Source organism: Notechis scutatus, chromosome 6, assembly GCF_049901735.1.
Source record: "Notechis scutatus isolate UNSWTSFEM ecotype Mainland chromosome 6, rNotScu1.2, whole genome shotgun sequence".
NCBI lineage: Eukaryota > Metazoa > Chordata > Lepidosauria > Squamata > Elapidae > Notechis > Notechis scutatus.
Genome location: NC_142014.1, coordinates 53056353 through 53073205, shown reverse-complemented (window position 1 = coordinate 53073205; position 16853 = coordinate 53056353). Strand labels below are relative to the sequence as shown.

Below are 16853 nucleotides of genomic sequence, written 5' to 3'. Positions count from 1 at the left end.
CACTTTGGTTAATCTCAAGAAACTAAGGAGGTTTTGACCTGGTAGAAGTTGGATTGGAAACTAGCAGGCAATCTGCGTGATTTCCTACAGATACTTTGACACTACTTAAAGTTTTTAAATTCTGCTTTTTCATTTCATTTTTCCCTCTACAAAGTATATGAGCTTTAGAACAAAGTCTGAGCTAATGAATCAAATTAAGTATTCTGTTATAAAGGTGACAGATAAAAACTTATTATGATCATAATTCTCATGCATTTATAAATGTATAATGGTTAAAGCATGTCTAATGCAACTAGGATTTAGTTAGATGATTATGCATCCTGGACTTCTTGGTCTTAACATTTTCACAGGGACAATTGTTAATCTACTGTATCAAGGACCAAGTCTTTTAATTCCTTCAAAATTATAATTTGTTATGGTATACATTTTTATGGATTGAAATTCTTTGTATCTGATGACTTTAGTCTGTGAAATGTTTTTCTACAACAAACAAGTTAATTCTTAAGGTGTTTGACTCTTAATTGCATAAGACTAACAGAGCTATATCCATATCTATATATTTGTGCACAATGAATATACATCAAATCAGAGATTTATCAATTTTTGGCTTTTTCCAGATGTGCTGCCAATTGGCCTCAATAGGTCAAAATTGAGGATGACCCTGTATTGAAGCTTAATTTTCAGTATAAGATAAAAATTGTCTGTTGCATCCCATAGGTGTAGCTAACATAGAAGTTAAACACATATTTATATCATATTCTGGGTATTTATTTTCATCTTACACTCTTATTTAACAGGATCTAGAAAATCTGTTGCTGTGAAAAACTTGAAAAAGATATATATTAACATTGAGGCACAATTAATAAACATGATGCAATATTTTCAGAGTTAACACAATACCCTGAATAAACCATGGCACATTTGCTTGTCATTTTCAGCAGAAAATATATCTTGGCTTCTTTCCCCTGAAATATCATTAAAACAATTTGTTATTCATTCATTTGTTATATTCTTGGAGAAATAAGAACACTCATACCTGAAGTTCCCAATAAATTTGTTATACAGTTATTGACAGTAGCTACAATAGTATTTCTTCAATTGCTTTAAACAAAATTTCCATCCAAAAGGCCATAAAAACCAATTCGTGGGCAGCCATATTAAATCATTCATGTAACTATGTATGTATGTTTTCCTTTGAATCCACCTATCCAAGGACAGGGGTAAGCAACCTGTGTCTGTCAAGATGCTTTTGAACAGCAACCTTCATTGGCTATTTCATTGGCCGTTGCTTCTGGATGTTGCTAGCAGGTGTTGTACAAGAATATCTGGAGAACCACAGGTTAGAAGTTGTCAGAAGTAGATAACTTTTTTTCCTATCAAGAGCGGCAGAGGGAACCTCCTGGACAACTTCAAGGAACTGGTGACCCAAGAGACACTATGAACTCTCCCCAGCCTCCAATCCCTTTTTACTCCTGATACTCTTTTCTCTCTCAAGAGGCAGCCTGGAGGAATTGACTGGAAGTTGGCACCATAGTCAGAATTGATCTCTTGCTGTGCATGACTGTTAAGGCAACAGGTCATCCAGACCTTACTTAAATGAACAAATGGTCTGCTCTGGCAGTGGACAAAGTTCACAGTTCCATATTGGAACTCAAGAAACTATAGATGCCCCCCTCCCCAATAAATAGCAATGGTAGATCTGAAATAATTTCTTCATGAGTAAACAGAAATAGCAGGCTGGGGTTATTATATGTATACGGTAGGTAAGACCACTAGTGTCTTACCTACAGTAGAGACTTCTCTAGCTACTGTGAACTAAAAATACTGGTTTCCTTTTAAGTCATCGACTATTACTTCTTTATGTCCATCTGCCTTCTTGCAGTTTTCCACCATAGTCAATATCTTTTTGAGTCGTCGATCCAGTGCTTCCAGATGAGGTTCTGATAAGACTGGAGACAGGGGATCTGAGGCTAATGATTCACGCATGACATCACTCAAGCGAAAAGGCTCAGTAGCAAGCAGTTGCAGCCGCAGGAAAGTTGACTTTTTAATACTAGGAGACAGTAACAACAAGGAAAAGAGAATATATACAGGAGAAAGAAAATATATTTAGTATTTCTATTAATGCATTTTAATTAAAATAAATGCATATGGACTTGAAATACCAGTATGTATCAGGACAGTCATGAGAAGTCTTAGAACTGTCAAGGTGAGAAATGCTCATAATTATTATGGAATTCAGTAAAGTACTATAATTTCTGCACTGATTGCTAAGCTTAAAAATAATATTATGCTATGGGTATTTGGGAAAAATCCATTCCTTATGACTCAATTGAATAAACCTTAATTTGGTGCTGTTTACAAAAGGTTCTCTGGTTCAGATTACAAACAAATTATGGAAGCCCAATATCTCTTCGAGGACATTCTCTTTGAGAAAGACTGAATTAGGCTGTCAGGACCATTGTATGGGTAAATGTAATTAATGGGCATGCCTTTTGTTATTTACACAGTCAAGAAGTATCCAAATCATTAGATATGAGATGAGTGGCAAATAAATCTCATAATTAGATAAATAAAGGATTTTGAGTCGTCTCAGCAATATTGGACTAGTGGTAAGAAACAGGTCAACAGAAATTACTCTCGCTCCCACGTACGATCTACTCTCCTGAACAAACTAAACAATGGAGGATTTGGATGTGTGATGTCCTCATACTAAAAAAACAGCACTTTTGAGAGAGCACCTTGACAATCTTATTTACGAGCAACATTAGTTTTTCATTGCAGAAATCTGGAACTTTCTTAAACCATCCTAAATTATATTACCCCAGCAAATGCAAATTTTGAGAGGTAAAAAATTATCCTTACATGCAGCACTGACGAAGAGGAGTTAGAATAGACATTTCATCATGAGAATGTCTCCCAAACCTGAGAACAAGAATAAAAATAGCAGATTAGGGCATAGTTTGGGGGAGGAAGGATGCTATTCATTACAAACAATTTCCCTGTTCTTCAGAGAAAGAAGTAGCATAAAACTGCATTCTGTTCTCTAATTTTATCCACACAACAATCCTGATGTATGTTGGACTAAAACAGTGAATAATCCTGTTACTTGGAGCTTGAATCTGGATCTCCCAGTCTAATCCAACAGACTGATCAGTACATGACATGAGTTCATCTCAAGGGGTTATTGTACACAATTCAAATGCTGCTGTTGAAATACAATGTGAAAATTAAACACAGCTGGATAATGTAGTTATCTTATTCTGTTACTGAGAAGAAACGAATTATCCAGAGGTAAAACATGGTACAGTTGGTAGGAATTCTTCTAATCATACTGCTTGTAATGTTATATTTTATATAATGTCATTCTACTGTTAAATTTTAGAATAATACTATCGCTGTAGTCTTAAAGTAAATTATAATTCTCCTTATCATGCGTAAATAGTGCCAGTAGATAAGTATTCCTTGGCATTCAAACAATATTTGCCAAATGCTGAGACAGCAGAGACTATGTTCACTGGATTCTAGCACAAGGCTACTTTGCAACTAGCTCTTCCTTGTTTGAAACCCTTAACTTGTAAACTCTTGCTTTCAAAGTCTATCCCACAATGGGGGGAGGGAGTTGTTTTGAATTAGTGCAGAATAGTTGTTATTGTTTTTTTAAACTGGGACTTTCCAAAATGTGTTGGAGCTACAGTTCCCAGATTTTTTAGCCAGGCACATCGCATTCCCCATACATCTGAAGAATGTACTGAGATAACCTCTGGTGTTAGCCCTGCTTTCAAAGATACAGATAATTATAGTCAGAATTCAAAAGCTTTCCAAAATCTCTTGTCCACCCTTAGGAAGATAGCAGCACTTTCTCACCCTCTGCCATTGTCCAGGTGAAGATAAAAAGTGTGGTTACCAAACTTTTCAAATGTCTCATAGTGGTGCCTGTCCATATTTCCTGCAGATAAAGAAAAAGCAGTGGAAGAAAATGTGTCACCAAAATTTGCCCGTACCAGAGCTATAAGACCAAAAGTACATAGTACATTTGTTCTTTGGGAAATATGGATGCCAACTGTCACTCAGTACTGTTTCTGACATGATTCTGTTCAGACAGAGAATTATCTTGAGAATGATCCGGTTCTTAGGTGGCCATTAGAATATATAATATTAGGATATAAACATATATTACTCCTCTGCCACTGTCAGAAGTGTATTTGTCTGAGTCTACATTTTAAAAAGAGGGCTAAACATGCTAAATAATGGATGAACTATATTACTTATACTGCAAGAGATAAAGAATATGAATTTTGAAAGCCAAAGGTCATGTAGAATATAACCTGATTTATAGGAAGGGAAAGTGAATGTGTGTAAACCTTTTCTTCTAATCCTCTAACTGAGGAGCATTTAACAAGGCAGATTATCAGTATTTGAATAGATTATATTACCTTTTAAGATGCTATGTTTCTGCTTCTGCTGCCCATTAATCAAATAGGTTACTCTGACTGGTCAGTTAAACATTGTAATAACAATACATAATAAGCAGTTGCATTTTTGGAGCAAAAATTGGGAATAGATCGGATGGCCAATCCTCTAAATGCTTATACTGTATATGTCTATTGTTGAAATATGGGATATAGGATATGAATATGAAAAAAATGCAATGCTTCCACTAGAGGGCATAGCAACACATGTTTGCCATTATAAACTATAATAAACCATTGTATGTTGAGTAGTAATTTGAATAGTTTTTTAGCAAGCCACATTTTATCTGAATTTTCTTACATGCATCCTGAAAACCCTAAGGAAAAGATTAAAGTTTTGTCTCTGTAAGTCTGAAAGGTGAAACTTTGTTTGCATATTAACCTGAAGCTGAAAAAAAGAGCTAAAATAAGTTACACTTTTTACTATATAAAATGAAACCTGTTAATGAAACCTGCAGAGCCACTAACAGTTGGTTGGACAGAACTGGGCTAAATCAACCAACAGTAGGCCTTGGTAAATGGTGAATATATAAGGCCTTCAATGAACTTTCTGAAATTATTCAGGGTTCTGAAATTTAGTTAAGTTGCAGACCTCTACATTCCTTACTGTGACAAGTTTTAACTGGTCTGAGTTTGATTCTTCTGAAGTGGGATAACCAGCTGAGAAAAAGAATGTCCCCTTCTGGAATTGTAAGGCAATGCTAAAAAAAAAAAAAAGCCCAGAACAAGCAATTTTGAGAAACGTTACTGAAGGAACGATTGTTTTCTTGTGAATTTCAGCACAATGTATTGCCAGTGAAAGACTATTCTGGAGAAGTTGGTGGGCAGCCAGTTTTACACGGACAAAGATCCTTTGTTTTGCAAGATGCAATGGGCCTTATAGTTAAGAAACTTTAGCACCCTAGTCTCCCTCCTGCAAGCTGAGCTGAAACATCTGCAATGGAAATGCCAGACAGAGTCTGAATCAGAGGTTTGATCTGGGGCCTTCTGCCCCTGCCTTCTGCTACCACCGACCCAGGTCCCTTGTCCCCAATATAAATACATTAACATACTTACCCATGAGAAAATCAAGCATGGTCATGTCAATGAGACTCAGAAGTCGGGCCGTGTTGTTATAGGGTGGTGTCTTTTGAACCTGAGCACAGTAATTTTCATTCAGCTCCCACCTGGAAAGGTCAGCCATTGTGAAATATTATATGCTAAATTTTTGGCCTAATGTCTCTGTTCATAAAGGCCTCAAAAATTCATTGCTTTGGACAGGTTTCTAATAGTTAATCATTTACAGTAGTTCACTTTTAGTATTCTGTTTATCCAGTTTTCTCTCCTTCTCCCAACCACTACTGTTGTACACTTTTGAGCGTAAGAATATTTACCAACATAAAATATCCATGGTGTGTTTTCAAATATAATTTAGTTGTTCTTCATTTTAATGTTATTTTGTCTATTTTAAACTGCGGAGGTGTATTGGTAAATGGTAGTGTACATGTAGTCTTAATAGCAACAATAAATAAATCTCATATTGGAAAAAAGCAGCTTTGGTTGAACTGCTTCCTCAGGTCACCTTATGCATTTTGTCATTTTGCAAATGCACGTTGTATGGGTACAGAAATTCTTTTGAGCTTGTTTGCATGATGCAGCAATTACTTAAACAAAGGCCAAAATACTTTGCTGTGTGAGCTGATCTACAAGTGACTCTTCTATTTTTCCACTCATGCAGATGCATACTAAGTGATGACACTGAAACCACTGAAATCTCTGAAGCATCTTTTCCTCTTTCTGCCAGTAAAATTACCATGAGAATAAATGGCACAATGAAATTTTGCTCCCTATTCAAAGCAATGAAAATGTGCTGGCACTTCTCATTTCTGATAGGGTGAACCTTGATCCTGAGATCTTAAGAAAAGCAGCAGAAATAGAGAAAGTGGCCCAGAAATATAATGTATTTTTGTGACATACCACAGGTATGAAGCAGTATGTCTCAACCTCTTAAAATAAGAGGTTCATTTCCTCTTCTTCATTTCCAGAATATCGTACCAGACAGGTAACAGATCAGCATTTATTTATACAATGATGAATAGGGAAATATAGCTTTCTGTTGATGTCTATGGTCTGTCATGGTTGTAAGTTTACTTTTTACATTTTTTTAGATTTCTGAATCTTTTTTGATCTTCTATCTGAAGCTCAAGATATTTATCTATATTTACATATAGAAAAGAACACCTATTTCTATTAGTAACTTGAGACCCATACTTTAATCTATTTTAAACAGAATCAGCTTCTCCAAGCCACTAGTGATAAAGGAGCCACTTTTGTAGGTGTGGTATTCTTTGTCTTCTTGCTGGACTTTTCTTGGGCTCACATGAGCATAAAATGAAGAAGAATTAAAAAAAAAGTAAAATAGATGCAAAACAGAAAAAGGGGCGGGGAGGCAAGATGGCCAAATTGGTGGGCTGAGGGATGTACCTTCATGGTTTGTACAGATTCCCTTGCGTTTAGACTAAGTGACTCCCTTTCTTCTTTCTTTCATTGTCCTGTTTCTCCAACCATCTCATTTGTCTCCACTCTATCTAGATTCTAGAATATTCTTTTTGCCTTTTAAGTAGTGGTTTTTCTTTTCTCCTTTTGGATACTCACTCAGCTTTCTTGAACTTGGAATAGGAACGCCTCCAGGGACTCCGCCAAGACTGGCGTTCAGCTATCGTTTTGTCAGGCAACAAGGCTGCCATGGATCCCTCAAGCTGGTCAGGTTTGCCACACAAAGCATGTTCAGTGGAGCAATAGTAAGAGCACTCACCAAAGAAACAGGTGTTGCCAGCTGGTTGATGCAGGCAAAATGAAGGGAAGCAAAAATTAGGGAACTGCAACACAGAGACATTTTTTCTGTGATAGATCATGTCACCACCTGTCTTATAGATTTGAAGAGAGCAGGGAATACTTTAAATTCCTGTCATAGTTAATCTGTCTTGGTCTTCTCTAAACTGTTGCATTTACTACAATGCAGTGGTGAAGCTGGCCAGGAATTGTAGGAGCCACACTAAATCTAGATGGCAGTTTATTGGGAAAGATTTACACAATTACCCCCATAAATTCAAAGACACAATTATTCATTGTTTCCAAAGTTGGGGGGAAGATGTCAAGAATGGGGCAGGTAGATACTCACCAGGGGAGATGAAAAACGTTTTAAACAGTTTCTTATCTGTTGTAATGTCACGAATTTCCTCGCTTATGTTCACCAAGCGTCCAGAAACTGGAGGAATTCTTCTAAAGTCCAAGATCCTGCATGGAAAAGGCAAATGCAGGAGAAAAGTTGGAATAATGAATAGATAGCTTAGCCTATACAGTTTTAACGTCATAGAACCTACAATCAAATGATATCAATTGTTTTTTTCTAATAGTTGTATTTGCCACCACATTATGATGTAGGCCTCAAGCCTCAACCTGAGATTTGCCTTCTAGCTTAGCAAGTTGCTATGGACTGGGTGCATTGAAAGGTATCATGTATCATCTTCTGCCAGATCCTTTATGGAACTTTTTCTGTATTCTCTACAGAGGTAGATAAACTCAACAAAATATCAATACAAAGTATTTATTATTGGTTCATCATCGAGGGTCAAATTAGTGACCAATTGGGATTACAGATGTGGCCACGTGACCTGAACTACATTTCCCAGGATACCTTTAACTACGTTTACCATGATGCATTCCCTTAAGGGGACAGCTCATAATTCCTAAGTAACTATCCAATTCCCATAGACTGTCTGGGACAGCACAGAGCTCTTGGTGAAGGATTCCTTGATGGATTGCTTCTTATCTTGGAGAGTTTGGATTATAACAGCAATGCTCTGAGTGAATTAGAAGCCTCGCCTAAATTCCTCAGAATGCTCCCTTTGCTCTGAAAATTAAATGGGGCTTCCCAACTGCTTAGAGACCCAGGGCAAAGGTGTAGTAAACCCTGCTAGAAATTGGGCTGTACCCTTCAAGGATAGTTTTTAACTGAGGCTAATCTGAACTCAGTGATGGATAAGCTTTGAAATGCCCAGACCTCATATAAACATGAAACACTCAATGTAATCTTGGATACACAAAGCAGAGCTAGAGTTTCAAAATGGCTACCAATAACTTTGTCATGGTCTCAACACACTAGATCAAATGGTGAAAACCTGTGGTCGTCCAGAAGTGTTAGGATTCCTGTTTCCTTTAAGTAAACACCATAACCCTGTAATCAAGGATATTCAGATTTATATCCCCACAAAATCTAAAAGGTTATAGATTACCCAACCCTGTTCTATAGCTTGTTGTATGCCTGGATCTCATATCAGACAAAACCACTATTTTGATTGATTATGTGCCATCAAGTCATTTTCAATTCCTAGCAATGGCAAAAATAGATTTTCTCCATGGTGATTTGTCCTTATCTGGTCTTTCAAGTTTTCCAACATTGCAGTCATTGCCACTGTAACTGAATCCACCATCTTGCTGCTGTCACCTTATCCTCCTCTTTCCTTTCACTTTCCCCAGATTTAGACCCTTCTCCAGGTTTCCACATAATATGTCCGAAGTAAGATAATTTGAATCTGGTCATTTGAGCCTTGACTAAGAACTCTTGCTTGATTTATTCAGTGACCCGTTGGTGTCCTTGATTTTTTCAGGTGTCTTCTCAAACACTGTTTTAAAGCATCAGGCTAGTTATATTGTTATTTTTATTATATTGTTATTTATTATAATGGTGTATATCTCACCATTCTTTCTACTCACATTCAGGGCAGGAAGTTGTCTTCTACTACTCAGCCTTTTCTACTCTGATAACAACAGCTCGAAAGAGCCTAAGTAGAGTTCTTTTCCTGTACTACTGGGATTATTCTGCAACAGAAAATGCCAAAACCTGAATTGGTCTAGGATTAAACTATGGCATTTTTTTTTACTAACCACTTCCCAAAAATAAAGCATAGGTATATTCTGAAGAAGAGAATTAGACTGAACTTACCTGTCCAAGTGAAAAGCTGATATTTCTGCATTGTGTCGCTCAAAGTCTGAAAAGTAAAAGAAGTCTTCTGAAGTTTCCTGGTCTCGGGTTTGCCTAGGAAGGCAGAGAGAAGAGTAGAATGGGATATCAGAAACAAAAATACCAGATATCATAGTTTCCCTAAGATACTTCATCCTGCTCACAGAATTCCCCAACAATATGGTGTTACTGGGAATTCTGGGAAGATGTCAACATTTGGCAGATGCTCATATATAGGGAAATTGTCAAGAAAGTATCTTTTGGCTGAAGTCAAGTCTGTTTCTCCTTTGCACCTGGGAGATCAGTTTGCACATGAGATAAGAATGTGCAAGGTTCTTACAGCAAGTCAGCTTTCCATCCATCATCTCGGTATTTTACAGCAGTAGTAACTCGTGTGACTTCAAGTGGTGGATATTTTGTCAATCTATCTCAAGGGTGTCAAACTCAAGGCCCATGGGCTGAATCCAGCCCCCGGGTTGCTTAGATCTGGCCCATGGGGCGGCCCTGGAAATAGTGAAGGACCAGCCCAGAGTGCCAGTGAAAACGGAACTTGGAAGGCTACGCATGGCCCCTGCAGAGCTCCGTTTATGTTGGCAGAGGGCTGCAGAAAGCCATCACAGATAAAAATGGGGCCCAGGGGGGCATGCACATCCCCCCAAGCTCCAGTTTCACTGCAGAGGGCTGCAGGAGGCTGCTGGGGCTGGAAATGGAGCTCGTGAATCCATTTTCACTGGCAGAGCGCTCAGGCCACCACAGGCGCCCCTGACACGAGTGACATCAAGCTGGCCATGCCCACTCTGGCTCCCTTAGGTCAAACACCACCCTGATGCGGCCCTCAATGAAATTGAGTTTGACACCCCTGATCTATCTGGAGATGTTGGAGACATTTTGTATGCAAAGTGCATGCTTTGTAGAGTTACAGTCTTTCAGCTGTATCTGTTCAAACAAACTAGCATCCAATTAATGTTATTCAATTTTATCATTTTAAAGATTGTTCTCAATTTAGACCTTTCCAGGAATGTTTGGATTACAGTGTCCATTATTTCCCAAAGGGAAGTGTTGGGATTGTGGATTCCAGCTTGAAAAACATTAAGAACTTCAATTTAAACCTTTCACCAGCAGAGGTCACACGTCTCCATCAAAACCGAACTCTGCAGTAGCTACAACTGTGTTAGGGTGGTAATAAGGAGAACTATTTTTTACTATGGCGCCATATGTAACCATCTTGTGGTAGAAAATTTCAGAGTACATTTAAGGACATTTCTATTAAATATTCAGTGCAATCAATCCGAAAACTTATGAATATGGCACTAAGTTAGGGAAAGCAGGCATACTGATAGGGAACAGAAATGCAAGGTTGCTGTTATTTTGCTAGGATATAGGGATTACAAAATGCTTTAAAGTGTTGTAAATGTTATTTTTTTTCTGAAGCTTTGAATATTTTTGGTTCTAATTCTAATTAAAGTATGACACTGCCTGTTAGTATTTTGAGCTATTTTCCCAGATGTTCCCAATACACTGAGATGTGCCTATTTTGGAAAGAACACTTAAATTCCGCCTTTAATTTGTAATCAGATTTGCAGATGTTTATGATTTATTATATTACTCCTGTGTAATTTTATTATCTCTGTGGCCATGACATTTTTTCTGCAGATGAAACTCCATGAGAAATACAGAGCAAGTCAATCCATTTCTGTTTCAATGCCAGCCTTATAAATACGCTGTCTGGTATCAGTGGTGGGATTCAATTTTTTTTACTACCGGTTCTGTGGGCGTGGCTTGGTGGGCATGGCTGGGGAAGGATACTGTAAAATCTCCAGTCAGAGGTGGTATTTGCTGGTTCTCCGAACTACTCAAAATTTCTGCTACCGGTTCTCCAGAACTGGTCAGAACCTGCTGAATACCACCTCTGGCCTGGGATATAGAAACAGGCTTCCCAGCAAAGAGACACATCAGAAGTGGTATTCAGCTGGTTCTGCCCAGTTCTGGAGAACCAGTAGCAGAAATTTTGAGTAGTTCGGAGAACCAGCAAATACCACCTCTGACTGGAGATTTTACAGTATCCTTCCCCAGCCACACCCACCAAGCCACGCCCACAGAACCGGTAGTAAAAAAAGTTGAATCCCACCACTGGGGCACATGTATTATTTTCCTACAGTAGCCTTTATTACCTTTTGCCAAGAAACCTATATGGAGGCATCCTTCTAGTCAGTAGCCTTCGTACCTGACTTTACATTTTGATGCTTACATTTAATTGCTTTTGATAGAGCCATTTGCCTAAGTGTGTTTAGCAAACAAACTTCTTTTTCACTTGGGATACAGATGCCAACGCCAGGATTACCTTGCTATACAGCTTGCTATACAAAAATGCTTTAGCTACCAATTAATTTATAAAGTGTAGGTTTAATGTAAAGCCATCAAGGATTGGTGCAATGCATGAAAAGATGCTCAGGTCCATGATATAAGTAAAGAGCACTCTCCCATGTCAGCCTGAAATCCCAAATTTTCAGCTAGAACTGCCTTTGGAATTATACTCTCAGCATATCCAAACAGCCCATTTTGGAGGGGATCACAATTACTGTATCAAGGTGCCTTACTTCATAGGTTTGAAGAGAGCTTGGCCATTATTAGGAAAAGTCATGATAAGCTTCAGTTGAGTTCCTCCAGGCTTCTGAACTGAAATGACATTAACAAGCATTAGAGCTCATGAAGCGATTCAGATTGCTGCATTTTTTTATTTTATAGATGAGAATAAAATGATCCATTTATCTTGTTCATTCAAAGAGGATACCTCCTTGAAAAGTGTTCATTGAATAAAAACCCTGGTTTTAAAGATATGATTACGAAGTAGGCTTCTTTCTCACACTTTTAGTGTTTCACACCAAATTTCATCCTAAATATGATGGCTACCAAACTGGGTTTTGTGACCATTGGCTGCAGTGATTTTATTACCACTTAGAGACTGCTTACCCTCTGTATGTGGTTCTGCAGTAATTTAATAATAATTGACCCCTAAATTTAATTTTTGATCTGACAACCTACTGTGCTAGAACCTCTTTTGGATAAAATATCCAGTATACATACATCCAGTATCCATTAAATAGTACTACAGTGTTCTTATGTTCTTCATCAGCTTCAGGTTTTTTATGCATTTTAGATTCAAAATCAAATTATTATTCCCCCAATCTCCATCTTTCAGTATTTTTCTGTTAGAATTATTATAACAAAATACAGAATATGTATACTATATATTATAGTATGCTTGTCCACATGTTAAAGAGGAGATATAGCTATCAAGCTGTTTAATTCTGCTGTCACGTATTTGTCAGTGGCATGTGTGTATTTAAATAAAAAAAAATATTAAAAATAATAAATAGAAACATGGCTGTCTTTTGTTTGCACTGAGAATCTTGGCAAACTTTTGCCATGGGGGATATAATTAATGAGCTTATCTGGCTCCCAAACGTCACTTTTGGCAATCAAGTAGCCCAGAAACAAATTACCAAACATAAAGAGTTCATTTTCACAGCAGGTGGAGGAGGAAGGAAGAAGATAAGATGTCAGGTTGGCTTAACATATCTAAATAAAACATTCAGTAACACAAATAAACAGGAAAATCTAATCTGCCCAATATGTCATCACCTTGTACCATTGGATTTCAGGCAAAATTTGTTAACAAAAAGTGTGGATGTGGGCTACAAAAAGATAAGTCCCTAGCTTGGTTGGCTAGTACTAAGTAGCTCATCTGCAGAAGAGATCCCTCCTTCCTCTAACACTCTTCTCTGTGGATGATTTAACAGGGTTGATACCGAACCAAAGAAAGGAAACACTAGAAAAGTAAACACTAGAAAAGAGAAAACAGAATGAGAAAACAAACAATGAATTAGATGCTATGTAATACCTGAGCTGATAATTTTCTGTTTGGCCAAATCCTCCATCAAGTCATGGCGAGAAGGATCATGGCGGGCATATAGTTCATAGCGATTGATTCCAGAGTAAAAATTGAGCCAAGCAGGGTGAGCATTTTGGTTCTGAAGTGCACTGTTGCTTATGATTCTGCAGATCCAACACACAAAATCAAGCACTCTATTGAGTTATTATTACATCCTATGTATCAATACTGAATTTACACATTGAATTACAAGCAAAATGAACCTACAGGATAAAGATATCAACACATTAGGGCTATCCTGAATTCTCTAGAACAGGGCTGTCAAACTTCTGGCCCATGGGCCAGATGTGTCACATGCTGGCCACACCCGATTTAGCGAAGCAGAAAAAAGTCCCACTACATCACATGATGCTGCCGTGACAGTGTGAGTTTGATAGCCCTGCTCTAGAAGTAACCAAAAAACCAACTAACCAAACAAACAAACCCCATCCTAGGTTCTTATAAAGAACTCAGTGCAGATGAAGGCCAACACCAGCTAAAGAACTGGCAGCTATGACTTCACACGTTTTGGACAAATAAAATAATAATTAAATGTGCCACATAGCACTCCAAACTTAGCCATTGTGGATAAGAAAGGCAAAAAAAGTCAGGATAAGAGATGCTGCCTGCAAGCAAGTACTTCGTCTGGAAGGCAAGTTGCCTGCAAGCGAGAACTGATGGGACCAAAAAAAAAAAAAAAGACAAAGTAATAGTACATGTGAAGAAGTTAAAGTGCTTTGGGACTTTAAAATGTGGATAGACAAGCATTTGCTTGTTTCCTGTCTTGCTTATTTTTATAAATAATAGGTGGTGAACATTTTTAATACTTCTTCCTATTTTTCCCAGAACAGAAGAGAAAAAACCATACAAAATCACAAAATATAAAAACCTGCAACTAGTAGAACAACTGTGGCAAATGAAAGCAAAAACCAATAGCAATAGGTGCCTTGGATAAAATCCAAAACATCTGGAGCACCACTTGAACACCATTGGCATTGATCAAATCATCATTGTCAATCACAAAGGCAGTTTTGCTTGAAGAAGCTTACATCATGCAATGATACCTTTAATATTATTAAACAATAACATTTACCTATTCCAGGTTCTTGGGAAGGCCTTGATAACAAAAATGCCAAATCCAGTCTAAACATCTGGCTGACTGCAACCAACCATAGTAATAATGTAGAATGAAGAAGCTAAACATTAGAATTGGTGTGCTGGCATATTTCAAAACATAGTTGCATGACCTAACTTTCTGATTTCATTTTTCTATTACAGCTTAAACCTGTATCTGTTGAAATGGCCATGTAGTGCATCACATCCCACAGTTTCCTACCGTGGAGCAGAAAATTCTGTGCATTTGTATCTGCAATGATATATTTGTATATGTAACTATGGTTGATGGGATCTCAGTTCTGGTCAGCATACTGTATATGGGCTCCTTTTTATAGCAACTGACATTTGATAAGGATATTACATTTATTTATTTGTTTGGATCATATCTTTTATATTGAATAAATGAAACACTTTAGCAAAAATTTGTATGTCACTTTGGATGGCATGTACACCAGAGAACGTAGTTCCTACAGACCAAGCCAGGGTTGTCAATGGATGGTGTTTAATAAATGAGGGCTACAAAGGATGGGATAATGATGGATATGAGCAAAATCATATCACAGAAGAGTGGAGTGTTTTGGTACTGATTTTATATATTGTTCTTAGACATTATTATACAGGTCTTAGGGACCATTTCTGCTAGGATTACAGTACTTTCCATAATAAGTGGGCATTATGCTTCTTATATCAACAGTGGCAGAAAAAGGGAGAAAATGGATCATGATTGTAGAACAGAATTTATCTGAATGAAATGGCAACAATCAGTGATCTTCCCACCATCTCTTCCTCTTTCTCTCTCTCTTACCAGTTCACTCAGCAACCATTTCACTTTATGAAAAGTTGCTTGAACTGATTGTCATCACTAATGAGGAGAAGGTGATACTATGTCACATGGGAGGTAATGCCTCAGGGAAGAGTTAGAATCAAATTACACAATATAATCTTAGTCTGGCTTCTTATCCACACAACCTACCGTACCAAGAATCAAAATCTTCCAAAATGGGGAAAGAAAATATTATGCACTTAATAATAGAATCTGGGCAAGAATAGACACAAACTCATCCGAGAAGAGAACACACCAAACTGAATAAGTCATCCAGAAGAAAAAGAGGATCTCTCACCGTTCATCACTTTTTATGAAGAGATTCATCTTTGGCTTGATCCCAAATAGTTTGTCTTTCCTTGTGACTTTTGGGATTGGGATGTTATACAGAGGATGATGAAAAAGAGCAGACAATTTGGATTTGATTTTCTGGCTGGGTTTTTCTTTGGTTTCTGGTTGCTTGATGTTGGCATCTTGGAGATCCACATTGCTGAGGCCACCCACATGTGACACACCTTCTGTTGAGTGAAATCCTTTTTCCAGGGAGCTGTTACTGCTGCTAAAATCCTGAAGATTCCTCAGATTCAGCTTATTCTGAGCTGCTAATATGGAACTGGGTGATAAATGGTCCTTGGTACCTGTTGCTTTAGATAGACACCTGCAGGACGTATAATCAGCAGAGGGCACAAAATCTATCACGATGTGTATCAGGACAACCACAAGGAGAAAAAGACAAAGGGTGACTTTCAGTTTCCTCTGGAGAAAAAAAGGCAAGTAGCGTACCATCTTCTTGGATTATTAGATACAGCAAAATGCAATGGAATGTCAAAGATTCACATGTAAATAGAAAAAGTCTCTCTTCTTTTTTGATCCTAATTGCAAGGATGCAGCAGTAAGAATAGTATTTCCAGAACTGTAATTCAGGGAGAAATGCAGAAGTTCAACTTTTTCAAGTAAAATAAACAATTATACAACTATAATCTCTCCATTTATGTTATAATCACCTTTACTTATGAAAAAATAAATAAAGCTACTTCTGCTACAAAAATTTCCTTCGTCAAGTAATCCCCAGCAAGAAAAGAGGGGAAAGAGAGGTTGTCTATGAATTTTAACTATGTTGATAAGAGAAGAGCAGGTGGAGTCAAGGTTAATGTGAAGAGAGCAAACTCCAAATCAATAGTAGCAGATTAGCCAATCCTCTCTTCAAATCATAGTGTCATGCAACAGCAGTTGTTAAAACTGGCTATTGCAACATGATAACTTGCACTGGAACTTTTTGGCTGAAATATTTAGGATTTATTTTTTTAAAATATAGATGAAGCATGGGCTATCAATCAGATGATGTACAGGTAAAGATGTATGCACATATGTTCATTTCACAAATCTTTATTATGGAAACATGTACTTTGTCACCAGAATGTAAAAATAAAACATTTTTTCACTGTCACAGGACAATTACCCTGCTGGTTTGTTTTGGGCCTGTGCAATTGTATAAACATAGCAAGGCTG

General features: G+C 37.5%; 1 protein-coding gene across 2 annotated transcripts; it reads right to left on the bottom strand.

Annotated features, from left to right (window-relative positions):
* Positions 1 to 746: 746 nt before the first annotated feature.
* LOC113432721 (extracellular serine/threonine protein kinase FAM20C-like) lies at positions 747 to 16427 on the bottom strand. Of its 2 annotated transcripts, none has more exons than XM_087968306.1 (10): positions 15643 to 16427; positions 13376 to 13530; positions 12072 to 12150; positions 9457 to 9549; positions 7633 to 7748; positions 7107 to 7287; positions 5529 to 5638; positions 3868 to 3949; positions 2866 to 2925; positions 747 to 2053 (listed from the first exon to the last, which is right to left on the bottom strand). In XM_087968306.1, exons 1-10 carry the CDS (start codon positions 16128 to 16130, stop codon positions 1816 to 1818), a joined length of 1602 nt encoding a protein of 533 aa, XP_087824432.1. In that variant the 5' UTR covers positions 16131 to 16427; the 3' UTR covers positions 747 to 1815. The 2 variants fall into 2 exon arrangements, with proteins under 2 accessions (XP_087824432.1, XP_087824433.1); XM_087968307.1 differs by lacking the exon at positions 15643 to 16427 and adding an exon at positions 14499 to 14565.
* Positions 16428 to 16853: the final 426 nt, after the last annotated feature.

Coding starts and splice junctions, on each gene's coding strand:
- LOC113432721 (XM_087968306.1), bottom strand. CDS start 16,130: ATGGTACGCTACTTGCCTTTTTTTCTCCAGAGGAAACTGAAAGTCACC. Junction 7,749..9,456: donor TCAGCTTTTCACTTGGACAG/GTAAGTTCAGTC, acceptor TTTTCCATGCAG/GATCTTGGACTTTAGAAGAA. Junction 2,054..2,865: donor CCTCTTCGTCAGTGCTGCAT/GTAAGGATAATT, acceptor ACTGTCTCCTAG/TATTAAAAAGTCAACTTTCC.